Here is a 22,230-nt window from a genome sequence, read left to right as displayed (position 1 = left end):
ATTTCATGTCATACAATTCATTCAGTTACATTCCAATACTCATACAACAAGCAATAATCGTTCAAGGACCACACATCGTTACATGCATTACACATCACATCAGACTAAAAGCATACATTCACGTTCACATAACTACGTACGTAAGCACAATAATCTAGCATACAATGCATCATATCATAAACAAGTCATAACGTAAACACTTCATAGTCATATCGTTCTCTAACTTACCATAGCCTTAACGTTCATATACCTATCACGGACATATCATTACGTAACGTACCTTAGTCATATCATTACCAGAACATATCCTAACGTCATCGTTCTATCAATCTATCACAAACCTATCCCTTCCTACCCATAACCTAACCGTATTCTTTCATCAATCTCTCCTATCCATAGCACTCCGGTGTGTAACCTAACCTTAACGTTTCATGAACGTATCTTACTCCTATCGTTACATTTCGTTTTGTGCATCCTTCTCGTATCCTATCTCAAACATCTCCTAGAGCACATTGTACCATAATTATTATCATACAATCCACATATTATAACATAACATAACATATAGGAAGCATATCGATCCACAGACAATTCACACATATCAATATATATGACACGTGCAGAATCACACGGCACGTGTCAGCATCAAATATAACCATGCCGATAGTAAGGTCACTTACCTGGCCAGCTTAAGTCATTGTCACGAATATATCTTTAATTAAAGTTCGATTCCGTCCTTTGAAATCCGAGTCAACCTTGTTGATCAGATATATCTTCACGTAAATCTCCTGTGAATCTCAACGGGGTAAAGGTCATTCTCATTTTTTTCTCAAGTAAATCTTATGATTATTGATTTTCTGTTTCTTTTTTTGGAGTTACTTGCTGGCATAAGGATAGGTTGAGGAGAGATAATTGTGCAAAAGGATGAGAGGTTAGTGGAGAGAAGTGGGGGAAGATTTTTTCTTTTTAATTAATTAATTTTATTATTATTATTATTATTTTAACTATTTTTACAATTATGTTTATTAGTTTATTTCTTTATTTATTTTTGGACTATTACATGACATCTCTATAAGTGATTGATAGCAAAATGAACATCGATTTAGAAACTTTAGTGGGCTCGGTTTAGGCAAAAGCTTTCACGTTAGGTTAGATGAATAGTGAGAAGATGAATCCAAATTGGTCAAATCATGGTAAATAATCATGATACACGTCATACTTCCATTATTATCATTTTTTAACTTCTTTATGAGACAGGTGTATGCGTCTGCTAAAATATCAGTGTTCATATGACCCAATGATTTGAACAATTTAGTATCCAACTCAAAGAGTAAATTTTTTTTTCGAAGTGGGTTGAATTTTTAAAAAATCGAAAATTTTGGTTCGATTTATGGGTTTGACTTTTTTAATTGGACCAACAGACCAATTAAAAATTATAACACAACCTAACTCTATCCTAAGAATATTTAACATTTGTAACTGATGTAATAATTACTTGTGACTTGAGAATGTTTGATATTTATATTTGATGAGATTTTAGTTATTAATGTGAAATATTTGTAGATATATATGATTTTTTTAAAATAATTTATAAAAAAAAATAACTCAATGACCGGATTCAACCTAACCCTAAAAATAGAGGGTTGGGTTGAGTCATGAACCTTACTCTGGTCATCTCGGGCATGAGCCTGAAATTTTGGGCTAGTCCAATGTTTTTTTCCAACTCAACTTGTGTATACCATACACAAAATTACTCGTATGAATGTATGAGATTCGACATCGGTTGGAGAGGGGAACAAGACATTCTTTATAAGGGTGTGGAAACCTCTCCCTAGCACATGCATTTTAAAAACCTTGAGAGGAAGCCCGAAAGAGATAGCTCAAAGAGGACAATATTTGCTAGCATTGGGCTTGGATCATTACAAATGGTATCAAACTCAAACATCGGACTGTGTGTCAGTGAGGACGCTAGGTCCCGAAAGAGGGTGAATCGTGAGATCCCACATTAATTGGAGAGAAGAACGAGTATCAACGAGAGTGCTAGACTCACTCGGGGGTGGATTGTGAGATTTCACATCAATTGGAGAGGAGAATGAAACGTTTTTTTTATAAGGGTGTGAAAACCTATCTCTAGCATAAGCCTTTTAAAATAGGAACAAGGGTCAGCGAGGACTCTAGGACTCTAGACCCCAAAAGAGGTGGATTGCGAGATTCCACCTCTGTTGAATAGAGGAGAGGACACTATCTACTAATGTCGGGCCGTTACATAACATATGTTTCCATAAAAGACCGAGAAAATTATAAAAGAAAAAAGAAATAGAAAATTGATAAACATGGTTTACTAAGTCCAAAGATACTTAATGTTACTAGCTTATGCACGTGTCATGGTCTCTAATTGGGATGTCGTCGTCAACCGTTGTCTTTACATGAAAAATGTTGAGCACACGGCCTACCATAATGGTAAGTGATCCCATCATTCCTAACATGGTATTAGAGTCGTGTCCTTAATTTAGTCATGTCAATAAACCTTCCTTGAACAAAAAAGTTGTAAGTCTCGAACGTGTAAACAAAACAGATTAGAGATCGAGAAAAGTTCAAAAAACTCAATGAAAAACTTATTGGAAACGTAAAGTTTAGCGATGAATCAATTGTACCGATCCAAGGCAAAAGATTTATCTTGTTCCAGTGCAAAAACGGCGATTAGCATTTTCTGGCCATTATAAAGGCCGGTAATTTGATTACTCTTTGATAACTTTCTAAATATGCTTCAGAAATCAAACATGTCATTTGATGTCTAATTTCTTCCTGAGAGTTTATATTCTTTCATCGTCTTTGTCCATTTGGTTCACGGAAGTAAGGTAGTAGCATTTCCTTGATATCAAGAGGGTTAGCGAGTGTGAAACGATCGAGGAGAACGAGAGTATAATACTACTAGGATTATTTTATACTAAGCTTAGATATTGAACAAATCTATATTTTATCATTCGAAGTTCCATAAAAGAACGTAACAATCTTCACCCGATATATTGAGTTACTTCTCTCGTTGTCGATTGATTTTGATATAAAACCACATATTTATTTAATATGGAATCACAGCCCACAAAAATCCAGTGGTTCGGAATTTGGATCTGACCCAAGAATAGTAAACTCAAATAGGCCCGTTTTTGGTACTCAGAGATAAATAGACCTAAAAATCTTTATATTCTTATTATCAATCGATTACATATTTACAAAAATTGCCAATTAAAAATACTATAAAAATATGTATCTAACTTCCAAAATTTCAATAATATCATAAATTTTTTATTTAAAAAAAAAAAAAAAAACCCTTATTAGTTTCAAAAAAAATTTAATTAATATATTAATAGTTTTTCTCCCTTTTTGAACTTTTTAGTAGATTTTTTTTTAATTAATTTACCTTTATTATTATTATTATTTTAATTATTATTATTATGGATTTAAAGTTTTACATATAGTGCGTCAAGTTGCCGACGGGACTGAAAAAGTGGACCCCACACTCGAAGATTAAAAGCCATTAGCGATCGACACAAATTTTCAGTCCCCTCCGCTCCACATTCTCCGACCACCAGATGGCCCTCCTTTCGCCGGAATGTTCACGCTCATTTCTCAAGGTTTTTGCGCTTCTACTGACCGTTACGGCGGCGGCGGCGGCGGCGCATTCGAAATGCGAAATCGAAGCGATCTTCAACTTCGGAGACTCCAACTCCGACACCGGCGGGTTCTGGGCGGCTTTCCCGGCGCAGTACGGACCTTACGGCATGACCTTCTTTAAGAAGCCCACCGGCCGCGCCACCGACGGAAGGCTCGTCCTCGATTTCTTAGGTAATTTTCTTTTCTTCCACCTCCGATTTTTGGATGTTTATTGTACTTTGTTTGAGCACCGACGATTTCAAATTTTATTTATTTTTTTATTTATTTTTATTGGTTATAGAAAATGACGTTTTAATTTTTTTTTTTAATAATTATTTTAGTGGAATTTAGATGTTTGATTAAAAATGTAGAAATTTAATTTTCTTTTTACTAAATTAAAAAAAAAATACCTTTTATTTTGTCTAAAATAATATAGTTAAACTTTTTAAAAAATTCAAAAATAATTCAAAAATACTCTTTAATTATTAATAATAATTTTTAGAAGTTTCAATAATACATCAAAAAAAAATTGAAAAGTATTAAATAGCTAATATTTTAATTTATTAATATTCTTAAACTTTTAAAAGTTTATTTTGTTCAACCGAATATTTTTATTAATTTAATCTTTTTTTTTTTTTAATGAAATTGATTGATTTTATAGGTTATTTCAAATACCTTTAATTTTTTTCAATGTAATTTTTTTTTAACGAACATGTATTTAATTCATTATCTAGTTAGATCTTTTTGAAGGTTAAAATTCAAAATTCCCTGTGGAAATTTGACATGTCTTTTTATTTATCGAACTTTTATGATGCAGTTAAATCTCTCAAGATGTTCGTTAAATATATCAAATATTAATAAATAAATAAAATTATAAAAACATATGCAAATTCTAGAACTAAAAATACCAAATTTATTGGTCTATAACAAAATGTAAGGCCGTAGAAGATTTGAATGTCTGACCTCTTTATGACATTTATGATCTACATTTTAGGTTTGTTGTTTGTGTGGGTGCAGCTGAGTCAGTTGGAGTGCCATTTATAAGCCCATATCTGAAGTCAATAGGTTCAGATTTCAGACATGGAGCCAACTTTGCAACATTAGCTTCAACGGTGCTGTTGCCAAACACTTCCTTGTTCGTCACTGGAATCAGCCCCTTTTCTTTGGCCATTCAGCTCAACCAAATGAAGGAGTTCAAGTTCAGAGTTGATGAACACTACTCTTCTTCCCATTCAAAAGGTCATCAATCTCTTTTAATTTTTTTTTGTTTCTGTTAACGACTCTATTCAAATGTTGATTAGATTTTACTAATACGAACTGATTTGGCACAACGTAGCACATTTTCTCATTGTCACAACGTATCAATTATCATTGTTGGTTTAGTAAGTCTACCACATTTTATTATATAATCGACATCCCCTATGGAGAAGAAGTTAGAATGTAATAGCTCAAGCCTACCGTTAGCAGTCCGCTTTGGTCTGTTACATATCACTGTTAGCCTTACAGTTTTTCCATACCTTTAAGGAATGTTTGTTCCCCACTCCATCTGTTGTGGGATCTCACAATCCACCCCCTGAAGGCCCAGCGTTCTCGTTGGCACACCACCTGTTGTCTGGCTTTGTTACCATTTGTAACCGCCCAGCCCACCACTAATAAATATTGTCCACTTTGGCCCGTTACATTCACAGTCAGCCTGACCGTTTTAAAACGTGTATGTTAGGGAGAGATTTTCACACTCTTATAAGAAATGTTTCGTTCCCCTCTCCAACACCCTTATAAGAAATGTTTCGTTCCCCTCTCCAACACCCTTATAAGAAATGTTTCGTCCCCCTCTCCAACCAATGTGAGATCTCATCTAGAATGTACTTTAAAGTTCAAAGACTACATGGATAAACTGATACCACATTCGAATGAGACTATAGTTAAGAAATGCTTAAAAGAATTATTAGCTACTACTTCTGTGAATAAGATGCACTTTCCTTTTTGGTAGCTCAATCACAAAACCGTCAAAGTTAAAAGCATACTTAGTTACGTAGCCAAATTTTTATTATTCTAATACATAGTATGATGTTTGTGGTGGTCAGGATGGACACAACTTCCTCCACCCAAAATATTTGGAAAAGCTTTGTACACATTCTATATTGGTCAAAATGATTTCACCTCCAACTTAAAGGCCATTGGAATAGAAGGGGTTAACCAATATCTTCCTCAAGTTGTCTCCCAAATTGTTTATACCATCACGGTTAGTATCTCCTTTCTTGTTTTTCGATTCTTTATACAATGCCATACCCTCTTTCCCATCATTTATAACTTATACTCTCCTTAAAACTACGAGAATTCGAATATCTAATTGATAGGAAAGATTACTGATGTCTTGTTCCATTTGAGTTGGGTTATAAACTTACTTAGGTTTGTAATTAGGAGTTATACAAGTTGGGAGGAAGGAGGTTTCTAGTGATGAATATGGCTCCGGTGGGGTGCTACCCTGCCCTTTTGGTGGAGCTTCCACACAAAAGCTCAGACCTTGACCAATATGGCTGCTTGATATCATACAACCAAGCTGTTAGAGACTACAATGCCATGCTTAAGAAACAGCTCAAACGGGCAAGAAAGGCTATCCCTAAAGCTTCACTCCTTTACTTTGACACTCACTCTGTCATGCTGCAGCTCTTCCAACGTCCCAAGTCTCATGGTATGTATGCATTGCTATTCCCTTCCTTTCCTTTTCCCTCTTTACTTTTTGCGTTTTGTATTGGTTTTAGGGCATGTCTCGTGTAGGATTTTACCTTGGTTGAGGAGGAGAACGAAACACTTTTATAAGGGTGTAGAAATCTCTCCCTAATAGACGCGTTTTAGAAACCTTGAGAGGAAGTCCGAAAGGGAAAGCCTAAAGAGGACATAGGCTTTCCTTTTCGGGATTCCCTAGCATATATTGTTCTCTTTGAGCTTTTCCCTGCGGGATTCTCCTTAAAGTTTTTAAAACGCGTCTACTAAGGAGAGATTTCCACACCCTTAAAAAGAATGTTTCATTCTTCTCCCCAACCGATGTGGGATCTCACCCCCTTCGAGGACCAGCGTTCTCGCTGGCACTCGTTCCCTTTTCCAATCGATATGCAACCCCCAATCCACCCCTCTTCGGGGTCCAGTGTCCTTGCTGGCACATCGGCTCATGTCCACCTTCTTTTGGGCTCAACCTCCTTACTGGCATATCACCCGGTGTCTGACTTTAATACCATTTGTAACAGTCCAAGCTCACCGCTAGTAGATATTGTCCTCTTTGGGCTTTCCCTTTTGGGATTCTCATCAAGGTTTTTAAAACGCGTATGAATTTCCACACCCTTATAAAAAAAATGTTTCGTTCTCCCCAACCGATGTGGCATCTCATAAGTGGGCTTGAGCCATTACATCTCGACTCGCGCACAACAGATAGAGTTGCCGAGCATTTGAAAAATAGAAGAAAATGACTTAGTACTTCCTATAAAAGCATCCATTCTTAGAATTTCTCAAACGAGTTTGATTATAAAAAATTTATAAAAAACTAATGTAATTGATCGAGAGCATTTTTCCCTTCTTTAAAATTCTAACGAAACACTACCAATAAATTTAAAAGAACTTTAAGTCGTTCACGAGCACTTTAAAGTGCACGTCGAACACATACTTTTCAACCTCGACGTGTATAGTATCGTGTTTAATACCAAGGACTTTGCTTTGATTTGAATTGATATCTATCAGGTCTTAAATATGGTACCAAAGCTTGCTGTGGCCATGGTGGAGGGCCCTATAACTTCGACCCAAGACTTATCTGTGGAAATAAGAAGAAGATAAACGAGAAATACTTGACAGCAACAGCTTGCTCTGATCCATATAACTATGTAAGCTTTGATGGAATCCATGCCACAGAAGCTGCAAACAAACATGTTACTTTGGCAATTCTCAATGGCTCTTATTCTGACCCTCCCTTTTCCCTTCAAAACCTCTGCAATTTCCGACCTCTCGATTGATCCGATCGTTCTTCAATAAAACCGTCCGATGTGAATAAAGATTTCTCTATTCCCATCGATCTCGAAATAAGATTTAACTATATGTAAAACGTTCATGATGTATACGGCTGGTTTCAATTATATCCCTTTTCACATATATCCCTGTTCACTCATTGTTCGTCTATATGAGATATCTAATGTTGGGATTCATGTGGATTACTAGTATTTTTCAATCTTTGTTGTACACGTTTTTATTATATAGGAGAAGTCGAAAATAGATATGTCCATGGAGCAGGACGGGGGCAAAGAAGTCTTTCCCGTCCCCGTCCCCTCCTATTTCAATTCTCATTCCCCGCAGGGAATTTACGGGGATCGAATGCTCTGCAATGAACTTTTTTCCATCTTTTATATATATTTTTTTTCAAATAACGTTAATGTTTAAGAATCAGACATAATTGAAACTAGTCGTATACTTCATGGTTCGTTTGAACGTTCTTTATTGCTCTTCCTCTTTCGGGTTTCTCTCATCGTATATTAAAAATAGCAAAATGGGCTTCATGCATTGCCTGCAAAAGTAAGTAAGCTCCAAAACACTCACATCCATAGTTGGAAGCTAACATTTTCTTATGTTTGGCTGATTTCTTTATGCTACTGTCCTTAATTGACTTGACTTAACCTGCTGTGTTCTATCAAACTTTCCAAGTAAATCCACTCTGTTTTATATGATGAATTCAACTTCAACTTCCCAAACCGAAAAGAAATAGCAACCGTTCATCGTTTGAATCGAACACACCTCGATTTTCGATAAGGATATGAAGAACATAAAGTCAAACAAATCGATATAATTTAGTAGCTGAAATGATATGTAGCTATCAACGCATCAAGAACAGATATATAAAGATAAAACTCTCCGAAAATGAATAGCTAAGCAACTGTTTATACCGATTCCCTAACCAAAAAGAAATAGCTAAGCAACTGTTCATCGTTCGAATCAAACACACCTCGATTTTCGATAACGATATGAAGAACAAAAATTCGAACAAATTGGTATAATTTAGTAGTTGAAACACTAATATGAATGATGTGAAGCTATGAACACATACAAAACTCTCCCAAAACAAATAGCTAAGCAACTGTTCATCGTTCGAATCAAACACACCTCGATTTTCAATAACGATATAAATAACAAAAATTCGAACAAATTGGTATAATTTAGTAGTTGAAACACTAATATGAATGATTTTATTGAAATGATGTGAAGCTATGAACACATATAAAACTCTCCCAAAACAAATAGCTAAGCAACTATTTATACCGAGTCCCTAACCAAAAAGAAACAGCTAAGCAACTGTTCATCGTTCGAATTGAACACACCTCGATTTTCAATACCTTCAGTTGCATCGAAACGATATGAAGAACAAAAAATCGAACAAATCAGTATAACTTAAGAATGATCTTATTGAAACGATGTGAAGCTATGAACACATCTGTTAGAACACATCAAGAACAGATGTACAAACATGAAAGAAATCAAGAATCATAGCTATCTTCAAGAGCGGGTTGTGTTCTTACCATTGAAGCAGAAGGCATTCTACTTTTTCCGATCCAAATAGTATCGAAACTCTCCCCAAATTCAGACTCTTTCTCCATATCCTTAAGGTTTTTCCTCCTCACAAACCTCAAAATTGCTACTAAAGCTAAACCCATCAAAGCTAACACAGCCAACCCACCTCCAAACCCAGCCACCCACCATGCCCACAACATGCCTTTCTTCTTCTTCTTCTCCTTTGGATTTGGAATGACAAGAGAAAAATAGCCATAATCAGTAGCAGAACACAAGCTTGGCCCTGTCATGTTCTTCAATTCAAAAGCCTCACCAGCTCCAAACCTCACACATTGTGGCTTAATCTCACCATTTTCTCCCAAGTTTAGTTTAGGAAACATCACCAAAATGGGGTTTGTTCCTGTTATGCGTAGATGGAGCTTTTGGCTGCTAAATGTGCTTGAATTTGAAGAAGAATCATAAACAGTGAACCCAATTACAGGAGCAACAAGAGTATAACCAGGCAGTTTATAGAAATTTGATGACCAATTCCCCAAATTCTCAAAGATTATAGCTATTCTCTTTACACGAGGGATTGAAGTGATTCTTGGAGGAAAAGAAACCCATCTCAAATTTGCTCCTCTAACCCAAAAACTGCGACTCCTTAATCTAATATAAGAAACTTGAATCCCAGAAAAATTTGAAGGCAGAGAGATGTTATATAAAACCCCTGTTCTAGGCTTTGATTCAGAGTTATTGGCATATTTATGAACAAACCCACTAAAAGAATCGGCATCTTCATACGAAACAGAGCACGAAATCAACATCAATAACCAAAAAAACACCACCCAGAAGTTAGAATCATACCAGTTTTTCCTTAGCTCCATCACTGAGAAGAAGAAGCAAAACCCATGAATCAAATAAGGTGTTTCTTGAGAAGCAAGCCAGAATTTCTGGTTTCAACAACAAAAACGATGATGGGGTTGCGATGATTGAGAAACCCAAATAAACAAAAAATCGCCTCAATTGAGATATGGCCGTCGTGAGCCGCCGTGGACGGTGGTGGGTGTTGATTTAAAGAGGGCGGCGAAGGGGAGAACAATGATCAGAAGAGTTAATGATATTAAGAATCAAAACTAAATGGGATTTGAGAAGACCCCTTCGGCTTGTTGGTTGCACATTCTATGATTATGAGTTATGAGAAGAATCCATGTTAGCCTGGCACCCATTGGAAAGAAGAATTACACCTTTTGAGTTGTTTTTATGCTACTCTCTCTCTCTCCCAAGTCACTTGGTTTTGGTCGAGCCAAAACAGAGAGGTCGCCCATTTTAAACCATTTTTTTTAAAGATACATTCAAGGGTTATTAAAGAATAGCTACAAATAAGACACGACTTAGAGAATCGTCGGTAGATATTTCGACCGTAATGACATTATCGCTACGTAAACCAAGTATTTTATGTTCAAGTGGATAACGACTTTTTTCGTTCAACAATATCTAGACCAAAAAATCAAACACTTAATCGACCAATTACGTGTTGATTATCATTGAGTTATGTTAATTTTGACCATATTGATCGGTTATTGACTTAAAAAAAAATATAATAAAACTTCCAATACGGGAATGAAATAATATTTGACTCGAACAAAGTTATCAATGATTAAGTTACAATTATGGGTGGGGTTAGAGTCTTTGAATATAAAAAAGAAAGATGGTTATGTCTTTAATATTAAATTAAGCATATTTGGTATAAGCAATTAATATTTTCATATATAAATTAAATAAATCTTAATTATATATATATATATATATATATATATATATATATATATATATATATATATATATATATATAACATGTTTTTTTTTAGTAAAATAAGTATGTTGAAATCTAAACGTTAAAAATTATCTAAAAAATTGATAGTTACTATTTATACGTGCAATTTTTTCTAATTTTTTATTGAACTCTTAAGAATTTTTCTGTGGGTGAGGACAAAACATGTTAAAATGACACGTGTTGGTCTGTAGAGATAATTTTCACTCTTAAAAATACTAACGTGACCATGTCGTTGAAGAATGTCGGAGTCATTAGATACCGAATATTATATAAATATAGACGGATAATTAAATATTTGCGATATATATAATTAATTATTGTTTAATTGTTAGGTTTTGCTTTACATCATAAAATTGTTTTATTGAATCAATAAACGACATCAACTAACCCTAAAAACCTATTTATATTCTAATGGCAACCCATTAAATTATTGACATAAATTATCTTTATCTACCTAATAATCTCATATTATATATATATATATATATCTTATGGTTGAATTTTCCCATCTGGGAAAGGGCTATAAAATAGTATAATTTAAATAAAATACTATAAAAAATAATTATTATTAATCTCATAAAGTAAATTAGGTAATATATTCATATTAATTAACAATTTTATTATCATAAGTTTTATTACAATTTACATTTTTTAAAAAATAATCATTTTAATAATATATGAATATTGTAGAGTTAGTGATTAATGGAAATTCTTTTTTTAATGCGTTCGTTTTTAATAAACAAACTCGAAAGTGTACTTTGCCTCAACTACTACTATCATCGGTTCCTAATCCATTAATTCCTTCCTTTGTAGAGTCGTTTAACAGCTTAAGCACACCGCTGTTTGGCCTAGTACGTATTGTCGTCAGCCTCACGATTTTAAAATGCATATGATAGGGAGAGGTTTTCACAACGGATGTGGGATATCACGATATTAGAGTCCAAGTCCACTGCTAACTGATATTGTTCGTTTTAGCCCGTTACGTATCGTCGTCAACCTCGAGGTTTTAAAACGCATCTGTTACGGAGAGGTTTCCACACTCTTATAAAGAACGTTTTGTTCTCCTCTCCAACCGATATGGGATCTTACAAGTTGTTTATTGTAAGTGATTTGAACTTGTCCTTCCCCGTTCCATCCTCTTTAAGACGTAGCAAGCGATTTAATCACAGTTCAGATTTCTTGTTGTCATTAATTCTATCGAGACAAGAATACCTCTCATCTATTTAAATTGTCCGATGTGGTTTGAAGCCACATCGTTGACGTATAGGTATTGGGTTAGGTAGATAGTATGACTCAAATAAAACCAAATAAACACCGTCGTTGGGCCGAGCATGCCCAATCAACATTTGATCATCGTGTCGAATCATTAAAAAAAAAACTATAGTGCAATAATAATATAATTTTTTGTATTTAACAATGGTTTAAGGCCCATGAAATAAAATAATACAACAATTAAGTATGTGTCTTAGTGTTAACAAAGATAGGAGTAGGTACATCAATAATGTTAGAAAAATTTTCATCTCATCTTCATATCACCAATATCAAGTCATATTTAAAAATTTATATAATGTTAATAATTTCTTAAAATTGTATTTAAAGTTCATTAATTTAATGCTCGAGTAAACAAGAGTTAAATGAATGAATTGAGACCACAGCTCAAAATAATCTTAACAATATAAAATTATCATAAAAAAAGTGTGACTTTCTGTGAACTTTTCTAAGAAACATGTGAGTGAAAACAAAACATACTATAAATCGGGTTGGATAGAGTAGATAATATAATCATGATGCTGGAAAGATGTCACCATCAAATACTAAATTGAATCCAGATTTCAAATCTTAGCATTGGGCATGGACGTTATATTTAATGCAATTAAAACGTATCAACATTTTTCATCAATAACTCTCAACTTTGTATTTTATTTTAAAAATAACTCTCTCAACTTTCAAAATTTTCATTAATATCCTTAAACTTTAGAAAAAAAAAATAATACCCTTATAAGAAATTATTAGTTCCTCGAACTTTAAAAAAAAAAAAAAATGCTCTTATGGTATAAATACTCTTCCTAGTAGACGCGTGTTTTTTTATTAAAAAAATGTGAGACTAACGACAATACATAACAAGCTAAAGCGGACAATATTTTTTGTTAGCGGTAAGTTCGAATAGTTACAAATGATAGTAGAGTCAGATATCGGACGGTGTGCCAGCAAGGACGTTAGACCCTCAAGAGTAGATTGTGAGATCCCATATCGGCCCATTGTGAGATATCACAACTGAAGAGGAAAATGAAGTGTCAGCGAGGTCGTTAGACCCTCAAGAGAAGTAGATTGTGAGATCCTCATATCGGCCCATTGTAAGATCTCACAACTGTAGAGGAAAATGAAGCATTCTTTACCGGGGTGTATAAAGAAAATAATAAGATCCCATTGAGAGATCCCCATATCGGCTCACTGTGAGATCTCACATCTGTAGAGGAAAATGAAGCATTGTTTACAAGAGTGTATAAACGAAATAATTGCAATACGTAACACGCGAAAGCGAACCATATTTACTTTTATAATAGTAATAATAAATAAATAAATAAGGAGGTCAAAGTAAATAAAAATAAAGTGGTAATGGTCAAAATAGTTGGATAATTACACAACTATCAATACCATATGCCACTGTGTTTTATCCCTCTTTTTAACATATAAAAGTGGGGTGAAGCAAAGAAGGGTCTCATACATTACATACATACATACTTCTTTATCCAATTTAGTGAGAACTTTTCTCATTGCTTCACCTTCAAAGGTAATAGAATTGAACATAAAAACTGAAACCTAAATTTCTATTCTCCTAACCATAAATAAAACAGCTATAAGAACTACACAGACAGTGTCAGCATGAAAAGGAAGTCTTTCAAACTTCACCTATTTGATGTAGAGAAGGTCATGACTTGATGGTAAGCTCTGCTCTGAGGTGAAGGACGCCATTTATGAAGTAAATGCTATCTTCAGCCGTGAAGGAAGTCCATGGTATACCGAACAAGTTCCGGTACCCGACAGCTTTTCCGCCTGTGAACGTGTAGTTACCCTTATATTTACTGAGGAACTCTTCGCTCGGCTTCGATCTTGCTGAAAACTCGTAATCCACCGCAAAAGTCACAGACCCTTTCTCCTGCATTCCCAAGAACAATCCAAAACAATGGAAGGAGCTCTGTTGGTCCATGTTGCAATGAGCAGACAAGAAGAATCCTTGCCCTCCCAAATGAAATGCTTGTGAATAAATTCGTCCAGATGGGAACAAGCTTATACATTCTTCTCTTTTCAAGTCCAGAAATATTACACACTGCTGTCGAGGAAGTTCTAATTCGATGATCTTAACTGGCCGATACTTGTAGGTCCTCTCGATGAAGGGATGGCTCGTGGAAGTAGAGTCGTCGGTAATTAAGGCTCGTTGTCTGTGGGGGAAGTCAGCTTTGAAAAAGAGTGCTTCAAGCACGAGTTTGGAAGCAGCCTCGTGATCAAAGTCGATACATGTCAATACCTTCTTAAGCTTCCGGCAGGACATGTAAGGAAAGCGAATGAATCGAGCAAGACGAACACCGAGGACTTCTTGCCGCTCCTCTAACGAAGGATAATGGAACCTCGCCCACTTCAAAACAAAGTCAAATACTGCATCCTCTGATGCTACTAGAAGATCATTACTAGATAATATTGCCTCTATCCCAGAAAGGGGAAACTGCAATATATCTTCTTGGTACCTGACATATGCACATAATGGTGTCATTTTATCCGTTTTCATGCATGTCTTATCCATCTTATTTGATTAGCTATGCAGCTCATGAAGCGACTTATTTTAAGTTCTGACAGTAACAACATCAGCTTGTATATTTACCAAAACCCAAAATATGGAGATGCAGGTGCAGCATACATGAAACGACAAAAGAAGGCATAAAGAGTACAGTTTCAAGCTATACTGATAGCCCGACTAATTTAAGATCGACTCCTTCAGCATACACGAAACATCAAAAGAAGGCATAAAGAGTGCGGTTTCAAGTTATACTGATAGCCCGACTAATTTAACATCAACTCCTTCAGCATACATGAAACGTCAAAAGAAGGCATAAAGAGTACAATTTCAAGCTATACTGATAGCCCAACTAATTTAACACCGACTCCTTCAGCATACATGAAACATCAAAAGAAGGCATAAAGAGTACGATTTCAAGCTATACTGATAGTCCGACTAATTTAACATCGACTCCTTCAGCATACATGAAACATCAAAAGAAGGCATAAAGAGTACGATTTCAAGCTATACTGATAGCCAGACTAATTTAACATCGACTCCTTCAGCATACATGAAACATCAAAAGAAGGCATAAAGAGTACGATTTCAAGTTATACTGATAGCCAGACTAATATAAGATCGACTCTTTAAGCATACATGAAACATCAAAAGAATGTCAAGAACAGAGAGAAAACTAGAAAGATCAGAAGAATTGAGAGAAATCTCACGCTCTATTGAAGAATGAAATTGGTTACGGACTACACTAAAAACAAATCTGGTATGACTAAATCAAATCTAATTTAAATAACTAAATCAAATCTAAATCAAATAACAAAACCTAACAATTCCTCCTTTAAACGGAACACAAATAGTAATCAATTTATATCTACGTCATAACAGACTTCCAATAGTCCTCTTTCCATTTTACTCCAACCTTCTTTCCGCCCTCAGGTAACTCCATCAATTCCCATGTGTCATTTCTGTTTATTGCTTCCATTTCCAGATCCATGGCTTGCCTCCATTTCTCACTTTTCAATGCGTCTTCAAAGTTTACAGGATCAGTAGTGGTAAACATGGCCAAGTGAGCTTCATTATCTTTTTCAGAAAGATCTTCTCCTCTCGCATAGTCTCTTATCCAGACGGGTGGTCTCCTATTCCTCCCCTTATGCGAGCTAGGAGAGTTTGCTTCCGCCGGAGAAGGAGAGCTTGCTTCAGCCAAAGAGCCCGAGGAAATATTTTCCTCTGCAGCATCTATATCAGATTTGCTCCCTTCTTCATTTTCATCAAACACATTTGTTGCCTCCTCTTGATCACCCCATTCCAAATCGCACATAATGGATTCTTCATAGGTCTTATCCCAGTCCCAACTCTTATCTTCCTCGAATACAACATCCCTACTTGTTATGATCCTTTGTGAAGTTGGATCATAGGGTCGGTAAGCCTTTGACTCTTCACTAACTCCCAGCAAAACACAACTCAAACTCTTATCATCCTACTTAGTTATTTTACGGTCAGGCACATGAACATGAGAGATACATCCAAAAAATCTAAAATGCTCAAGTGAAGGTTTGACTCCACTCCAAGCTTCTTCTGGAGTTTTATTTTTTACAGCCAATGTTGGACTTCAATTCAGTACATGCACAGTCCAGTTGACTGCTTCAGGCCAGAAACTTTTCGGAATTTTCTTTTCTAAAATCATACTTCGAACCATATTCATAATAGTTCTATTTTTCCGTTCCACAATTCCGTTCTGCTGTGGTGTGTATGCATCTGTCAGTTGTCTTTGTATACCATTTACATCACAAAAATTGGTGAATTCTTGTGATGTAAACTCTCTTCCTCGATCCGTTCATAAGGCTTTAATAAATGAGTTTGTTTCCTTCTCAACATGAATCTTAAAGTTTTTAAATATAGCAAAGGCTTCTGATTTTTCTATTAAGAAATAAACCCATGTTTTTCTGCTGTGAAGTCCTCTGTGAAAGTAATCAAGTACCTTTTCTTGCTGTTTGAGATGAGTTTGATCGGTCCCCAAATATCAGCATGCACCAATTGGAGAATTTGTGAAGCTCGCCATGTGCTCCTTTTTGGAAATGAGTGTCTTTTGTTGCTTACCCACCAGACAATTTTTATACAGTCTCATTGGAGACTTGAGCTGTGGTAAACCATCCACCATCTTTTGCTGAAGAGTCTTTAATCCCTTACAGCTCAAATGTCTATACCTATAGTGCCAAAGTTGCTCAATATCTTCTCTGATTATATTGAAACAAGTGGATGCTACAAGCTGAGATATAGCATGCAGTACGAACATTCGATTCAAAGACATCTTTGTCTCCATGATTAAGTCTCTCTCAGGATAAAACACCTTGCACGTTCCATTTTTATGCATGTTCCATTTTGAAACAAAATGCTAAGTCCCCTTTGCTTGCAATTTCCCAATACTTAGCAGATTGTTCTTCAGCTCTGGCACATAAAACACTCCTGTGATTATCTGTATGATTCCATTCACTTCCAGCCGTACATTACCCTTTCCCGTTACAACCATGCTTGAGTTGTTGCCCAGCTTCACTGAATCTCTGAAACTTCCATCAAAATCTGAAAAATATTCCTCTTCCCACATATATGATTGCTACATCCCGAGTCAAGGAACCACATATCTTCTCTGTTGGTCTTATTCATATTCATGTAAGCTATCAGCAACATCTCTTCTTGAGTCTCTGCATAGTTTGCCTCCTTCTCCTTGCTTTGACATTCCCATTGAAAATGTCCTATCTTGTGACAATTATAGCACTCCGCTATGGCTCTATTGAAGGTTTGTCTGCCTCATCCCCTTCCTCTGCCTCTAAAACTTCCACGACCTTGACTCCTTCCTCCAGATTGTTCACCATGAGTGATCTTCAAAGCGTGTTCTTCATCAACATGAGAACTCATGCGTTGTTCATGCACAAACAGGCTGCTTTGCAACTCATCAATGGTTAAGATGGTTGTATCCTTGGACTCCTCAATGGAACACAATATAATCAAACTTGGGAGTCGTAGATTTCAAAATCTTTTCAACTACTTCAACATCTCCTTTGTTCTCACCATTTAGTTTCATCTTGTTGGCTATGCTAAGGGTTCGAGCAAAATACTCATTTACAAATTCTCCAGCCTCATGTGAAGCATTTCAAACTCATTCTGAAGAGCTTGCAAACGTGCATGCTTTACCCGTGTCGAACCTTGGTATTTCTACTTCATAGAATCCCATATGTTCTTTGTTGTATCCTTGTTGAGGATTGTCTCCAAGATCGAACGATGTAATGCTTGAAATAGATAATTCTTTGCTTTCAAATCTTTCCTTCTGATCTTCAACGTGCTTCTTCTGAGCATATGTGAAAACGATGTCTTCTGTTGCTACAGAAATCTCATTCTCCACCAAACCCCAGTACTCCTTTGAACGCAAAAAAATTTCCATGAGCATCGCCCAATGATCATAGTACCCATCAAATTTCGGAATTACAGGCTGCACAAATGAACTCTCCATCGACATACTTTTATTATGACACAAGTAGAAGACTACTGCTCCTAGTTTTAACTTGGCTAAGTTTAGGGCATGGCTCTGATACCAAATGTTTTAACTTGGCTAAGTTTAGGACATGGCTCTAATACCAAATGTCTTAACTTGGCTACGTTTAGGGCATGGCTCTGATACCAAATGTTTTAACTTGGCTACGTTCAGGGCATGGCTCTGATACCAAATGTTTTAACTTGGCTACGTTTAAGGCATGACTCTAATACCAAATGTTTTAACTCGGCTAAGTTTAGGGCATGGCTCTGATATCAAATGTTAAGAATAGAGAAAACTGAAAAGATCAAAAGAATTGGGAGACACTCTGAATGAAATTGGCTATTGCACTTAAAACTATTACACTTAAAAACAAATTTGGTATGAATAAATCAAATTTAATTCAAATAACTAAATCAAATCTAATCCAAATAACTAAATCAAATCTAAATCAAATAACAAAACACCTAACAAAGAAGGCATAAAGAGTACGGTTTCAAGCTATACTAATAGCTTGTCTAATTTAAGATCGACTCCTTCAGCATGCATGAAACTCCCAATGTCTCAGGTTTGCTTCTTCAAATCAACTCCTCTGGTATCCCGACTTATTTAAACATCCGATATAATATTTTAAGTTACATTACAAGATCCGTCTCTAAACTTTCATGTTAGGTTCCTTCAATTTCAGAAGTGTCCAATAGGTCCTACACTTTCAACTTTAAGTCTAATAGATCCGTCTTTCCTTCTATATTCAATCTAAGGCCTACCTCGATACACCTGTTTCACAATGTCGGATCTTGAGTGAGGGAAGCCGAAGCATTGGTCAAGAGAGAGAAAGAAGAGAAACTATAAATGCTTTCATTACTTACACTTAACCAGATACACCTTTTTTTCCTACCAGTTTCACCGTGGTGACCAAGTACAGACAAAACTCATGAATGCTTTCATTACTTACAGATACATCACGAGAGGTCGACCAAGCGTTGGCGGTACTAGGATGGGAGGATTGAATAAAGGTTTCTTCACTTTTCACAAAGTATTAACATTCATGTTTATAAAATAAAATACACAGTTAAAATTTAACATTTTCCAATTCACAAAGAAGACTATAACAAGATCGACCAAAGGAACGTTGAAGTCATAATTTTCATACTTTCTTCCATTCAGATCAAAATAATAGATTATAGAGAATAAAATACGAAGAAAAATACAAAAACTATAATATGTGATCTTCATGAGAAATGTGAACTTACTTGATTAAGTCTTTATAACGACCAGCAAGGTACTGTTTCGCTGCATCGGTCAGTGATTGGACGGCTTCAGCCATTAAAACACTGGAAGGAAGATCCAAATAGAGCAATGCAGACTCAGGTGTCATAGGCAAAAGTCGCAATTCTCTGCTGCAATACCTCATGCATGAAGAAACCTCATATTTATCAGCAGCCATTAGCACGTCCAATAAAGCAGGAGCTTTGGTAACAGACAAGCTATTGCAGTACATAAAGTTCAACAACTCCATCAGAGCAGCTTCCTCTGTTCCAAGTAAAAAGACATCATACAGCAAGTCATCTTTCTCTTTATAACACAACCAAAACATAATCATTCAACGGTTTTCGTTCGGAAAGAAATTTTATAAGTTATTTCTTACCAGAGGCACTGATCCGCAAGGTCACAAGTCGTTGGTCGGATTCTTTCATACCATTTGAGAACAACTAGAAGTTTATAAGATAGTGAGAAAAGGAAATATCTTGGGATTTTTGTGCATGATTGTCATGAAACAAGGTCAATAAAGACGATTAACATTTACCTTATAGAAGAACGGGCTTTTGGCCGCCAAAATAGGAGAGCTAATATGCAAGGTCTTCACCCTCGTCACGGTAGACGAATCCAAATTTAAATCATTGCCATTGGCAGCTTCATCACCTGCAAAAACCCCTCCAAGTATCAACAAAACCCTGATCATATCAACTTTTGATTTGACCAAAGAAATTCTTATTAGACTTTCCGTTACCTGATAGTGATTCTTCAATCATTGCCACAGGTCCCTCATCTGGATTTTCTAAGGACAAGACCTCGACCATATCAGGATCATCACAGGTTAAAACTTGCTGCTGTGGGCATTTACCGAGATCGAGAACTAAGTGAAAAGACGTAAAGGAATTACTTATTCTGGTCGACTTTTCCACGCACGAAACAGTCAAAAGAGAAGTTCTATATCAATGCATCAAGAAAGTAAGTGATCCCACTAACATATTGGAAGAAAATGAAAATGTTCCACACTGAAAGCATAAATTGATCTCTCGATACTCCAATATTTCATACCAAGAAAGAAAATTTGTAGAAAAGCTCCAGATTTACCATACGCAGCTGCAATTCAAGTAACATATTCCCCGAACTTTTTTTATATGTTCTTTCAGGAAAGATCGACCATGATAACCCTTTAACATCAACCTTTTAATATTAGAAACCCTGTATGAAACTTTGTGAAGTATGAACAAAATTAAGAAATAAATTGCTAAAAAATTCCAACATGAGTGTTCTATACACAAGAATATAAAACAGAGAAAATGGAGCTTGGTAGAATCTGGAATCCATCCAAAGTACAGAAGCCTATGATTAAAAATTAAGAACGTAAACTTCAAATCGAACATTTCCCCTTTCGTTTCCTCAGCTTGACGTGCCTTGAAGCAAACTCATACAATCTATTCTGAATTCTAAAAGTAATTTTCTATGAATTCAAGGCCCAGAGACAAAAAGAACATCAGCAAACTCAAGATGGATTTGAGCTAGTAGTAGAAACGGCCCTGAAACCGAAAATTATTTTTGGAAAAGGAAAAAAAAAATCTTCGAATTCTGTCAGGTTCTTCGTAAACCCGAATCGCTGATGAAGCTAGCTACACTAATCCAACAAAAAAATCTAACTCGTCTAAATGTAGAAAGAAGAAGAAAAGAATGATTCTGAGAAACGAAAAAGAGAAAAAACACAGTTGAGTAGAACTCACAATTTTCCGTTTTCCTTTCTTCTTTCCTCCTCTTTCGGCGAGCCCAATCAAGGACGCTACTACGGCCAGCAAAATCCGGCTCAGTTTCATCGGAGCCACCAACGATCTCAATCCTTAGCAAGCGATCAGAAAAGTTACTGTCGTCAAAAGCGAAACCAAAATCAGAATCCGGCGACGAAGTGGAAGCAGCGAGCACATAATCCGAGTCAATCGCGGCTCTGGGATCGAACAAATCAGTGTTGAAATCTTTCATATTTGGGAACAGAAACACAGCTGCAATTGAAGAAAGATCTTGGTGTTGAAGCCCCTAAAACCCTCAGCAAATCGGCCAAAAAGGTAAAAAGAAAATCAGAAATTAAGGTAGAAGATGGAGAATTTATAGATTGCAAGAGAAGAAGAAGATTGTTGGTTGGATTTAAAATCAAAATCAAAATCAAAATCAAAATCAAAATCCTTCGTTTCCATATCTGCAGAATTGAGTTGGTTAATTTTGTCTTTATACTCGTCATTCACTATACGAACAAAATCTTAGCTCATTAACTTAAACTATATATTTAAATGGTCGATTTTTATTCTTTTTCAATATTATTCTTTTTATTTTTTAATTGTTAAATTCAAATTAACTCAAATAATTTAAATTGTTCTTGAAATAATAACCCTACAAATTTGCAAATTCTAGCGAAGAAAATGTATTTTATCTCTTTCTCAAAATTATAGTTTATTTTCGAAATTTTCATTATTTTTTTAATATATAGATTTTTTTTTTTTTCTTTAAAAAAAAAAATATGAGATAAAATTAAACATAATTTCTAAAGTTCAAATAATTTCTAAAGTTCAAATCATTTCCTCACCGTTTTTCGTATAAAAATTCTCTACCCACTCTAGTCCCGACCCCAATTCAGTC

At 35.4% G+C, this 22,230-nt stretch overlaps 3 protein-coding genes across 3 annotated transcripts; 1 reads left to right on the top strand and 2 right to left on the bottom strand.

Annotated features, from left to right (window-relative positions):
- The first annotated feature begins 3,499 nt into the window (after nucleotides 1-3,499).
- Nucleotides 3,500-7,788, top strand: LOC111807366 (GDSL-like Lipase/Acylhydrolase superfamily protein). The gene is made up of 5 exons (XM_023693064.2): nucleotides 3,500-3,843; nucleotides 4,669-4,890; nucleotides 5,736-5,893; nucleotides 6,073-6,343; nucleotides 7,384-7,788. Exons 1-5 carry the CDS (start codon nucleotides 3,591-3,593, stop codon nucleotides 7,650-7,652), a joined length of 1,173 nt encoding a protein of 390 aa, XP_023548832.2. The 5' UTR covers nucleotides 3,500-3,590; the 3' UTR covers nucleotides 7,653-7,788.
- A 1,062-nt stretch (nucleotides 7,789-8,850) lies between these two features.
- LOC111807367 (uncharacterized) lies at nucleotides 8,851-10,486 on the bottom strand. The gene is made up of 2 exons (XM_087129319.1): nucleotides 9,204-10,486; nucleotides 8,851-9,020 (listed from the first exon to the last, which is right to left on the bottom strand). Exons 1-2 carry the CDS (start codon nucleotides 10,059-10,061, stop codon nucleotides 8,937-8,939), a joined length of 942 nt encoding a protein of 313 aa, XP_086985445.1. The 5' UTR covers nucleotides 10,062-10,486; the 3' UTR covers nucleotides 8,851-8,936.
- Nucleotides 10,487-13,546: 3,060 nt separating this feature from the next.
- Nucleotides 13,547-21,834, bottom strand: LOC111807365 (BTB/POZ domain-containing protein POB1). The gene is made up of 6 exons (XM_023693062.2): nucleotides 21,327-21,834; nucleotides 20,336-20,461; nucleotides 20,132-20,247; nucleotides 19,973-20,036; nucleotides 19,578-19,857; nucleotides 13,547-14,754 (listed from the first exon to the last, which is right to left on the bottom strand). Exons 1-6 carry the CDS (start codon nucleotides 21,577-21,579, stop codon nucleotides 13,941-13,943), a joined length of 1,653 nt encoding a protein of 550 aa, XP_023548830.1. The 5' UTR covers nucleotides 21,580-21,834; the 3' UTR covers nucleotides 13,547-13,940.
- Nucleotides 21,835-22,230: the final 396 nt, after the last annotated feature.

The sequence above is a fragment of the Cucurbita pepo genome, chromosome 12 (genome assembly GCF_057944985.1).
Source record: "Cucurbita pepo subsp. pepo isolate OVF chromosome 12, ASM5794498v1, whole genome shotgun sequence".
Taxonomy (NCBI): domain Eukaryota; kingdom Viridiplantae; phylum Streptophyta; class Magnoliopsida; order Cucurbitales; family Cucurbitaceae; genus Cucurbita; species Cucurbita pepo.
The sequence above is the reverse complement of the archived record's forward strand: the minus strand, read 5'-3'. Positions and strand labels throughout refer to the sequence as shown.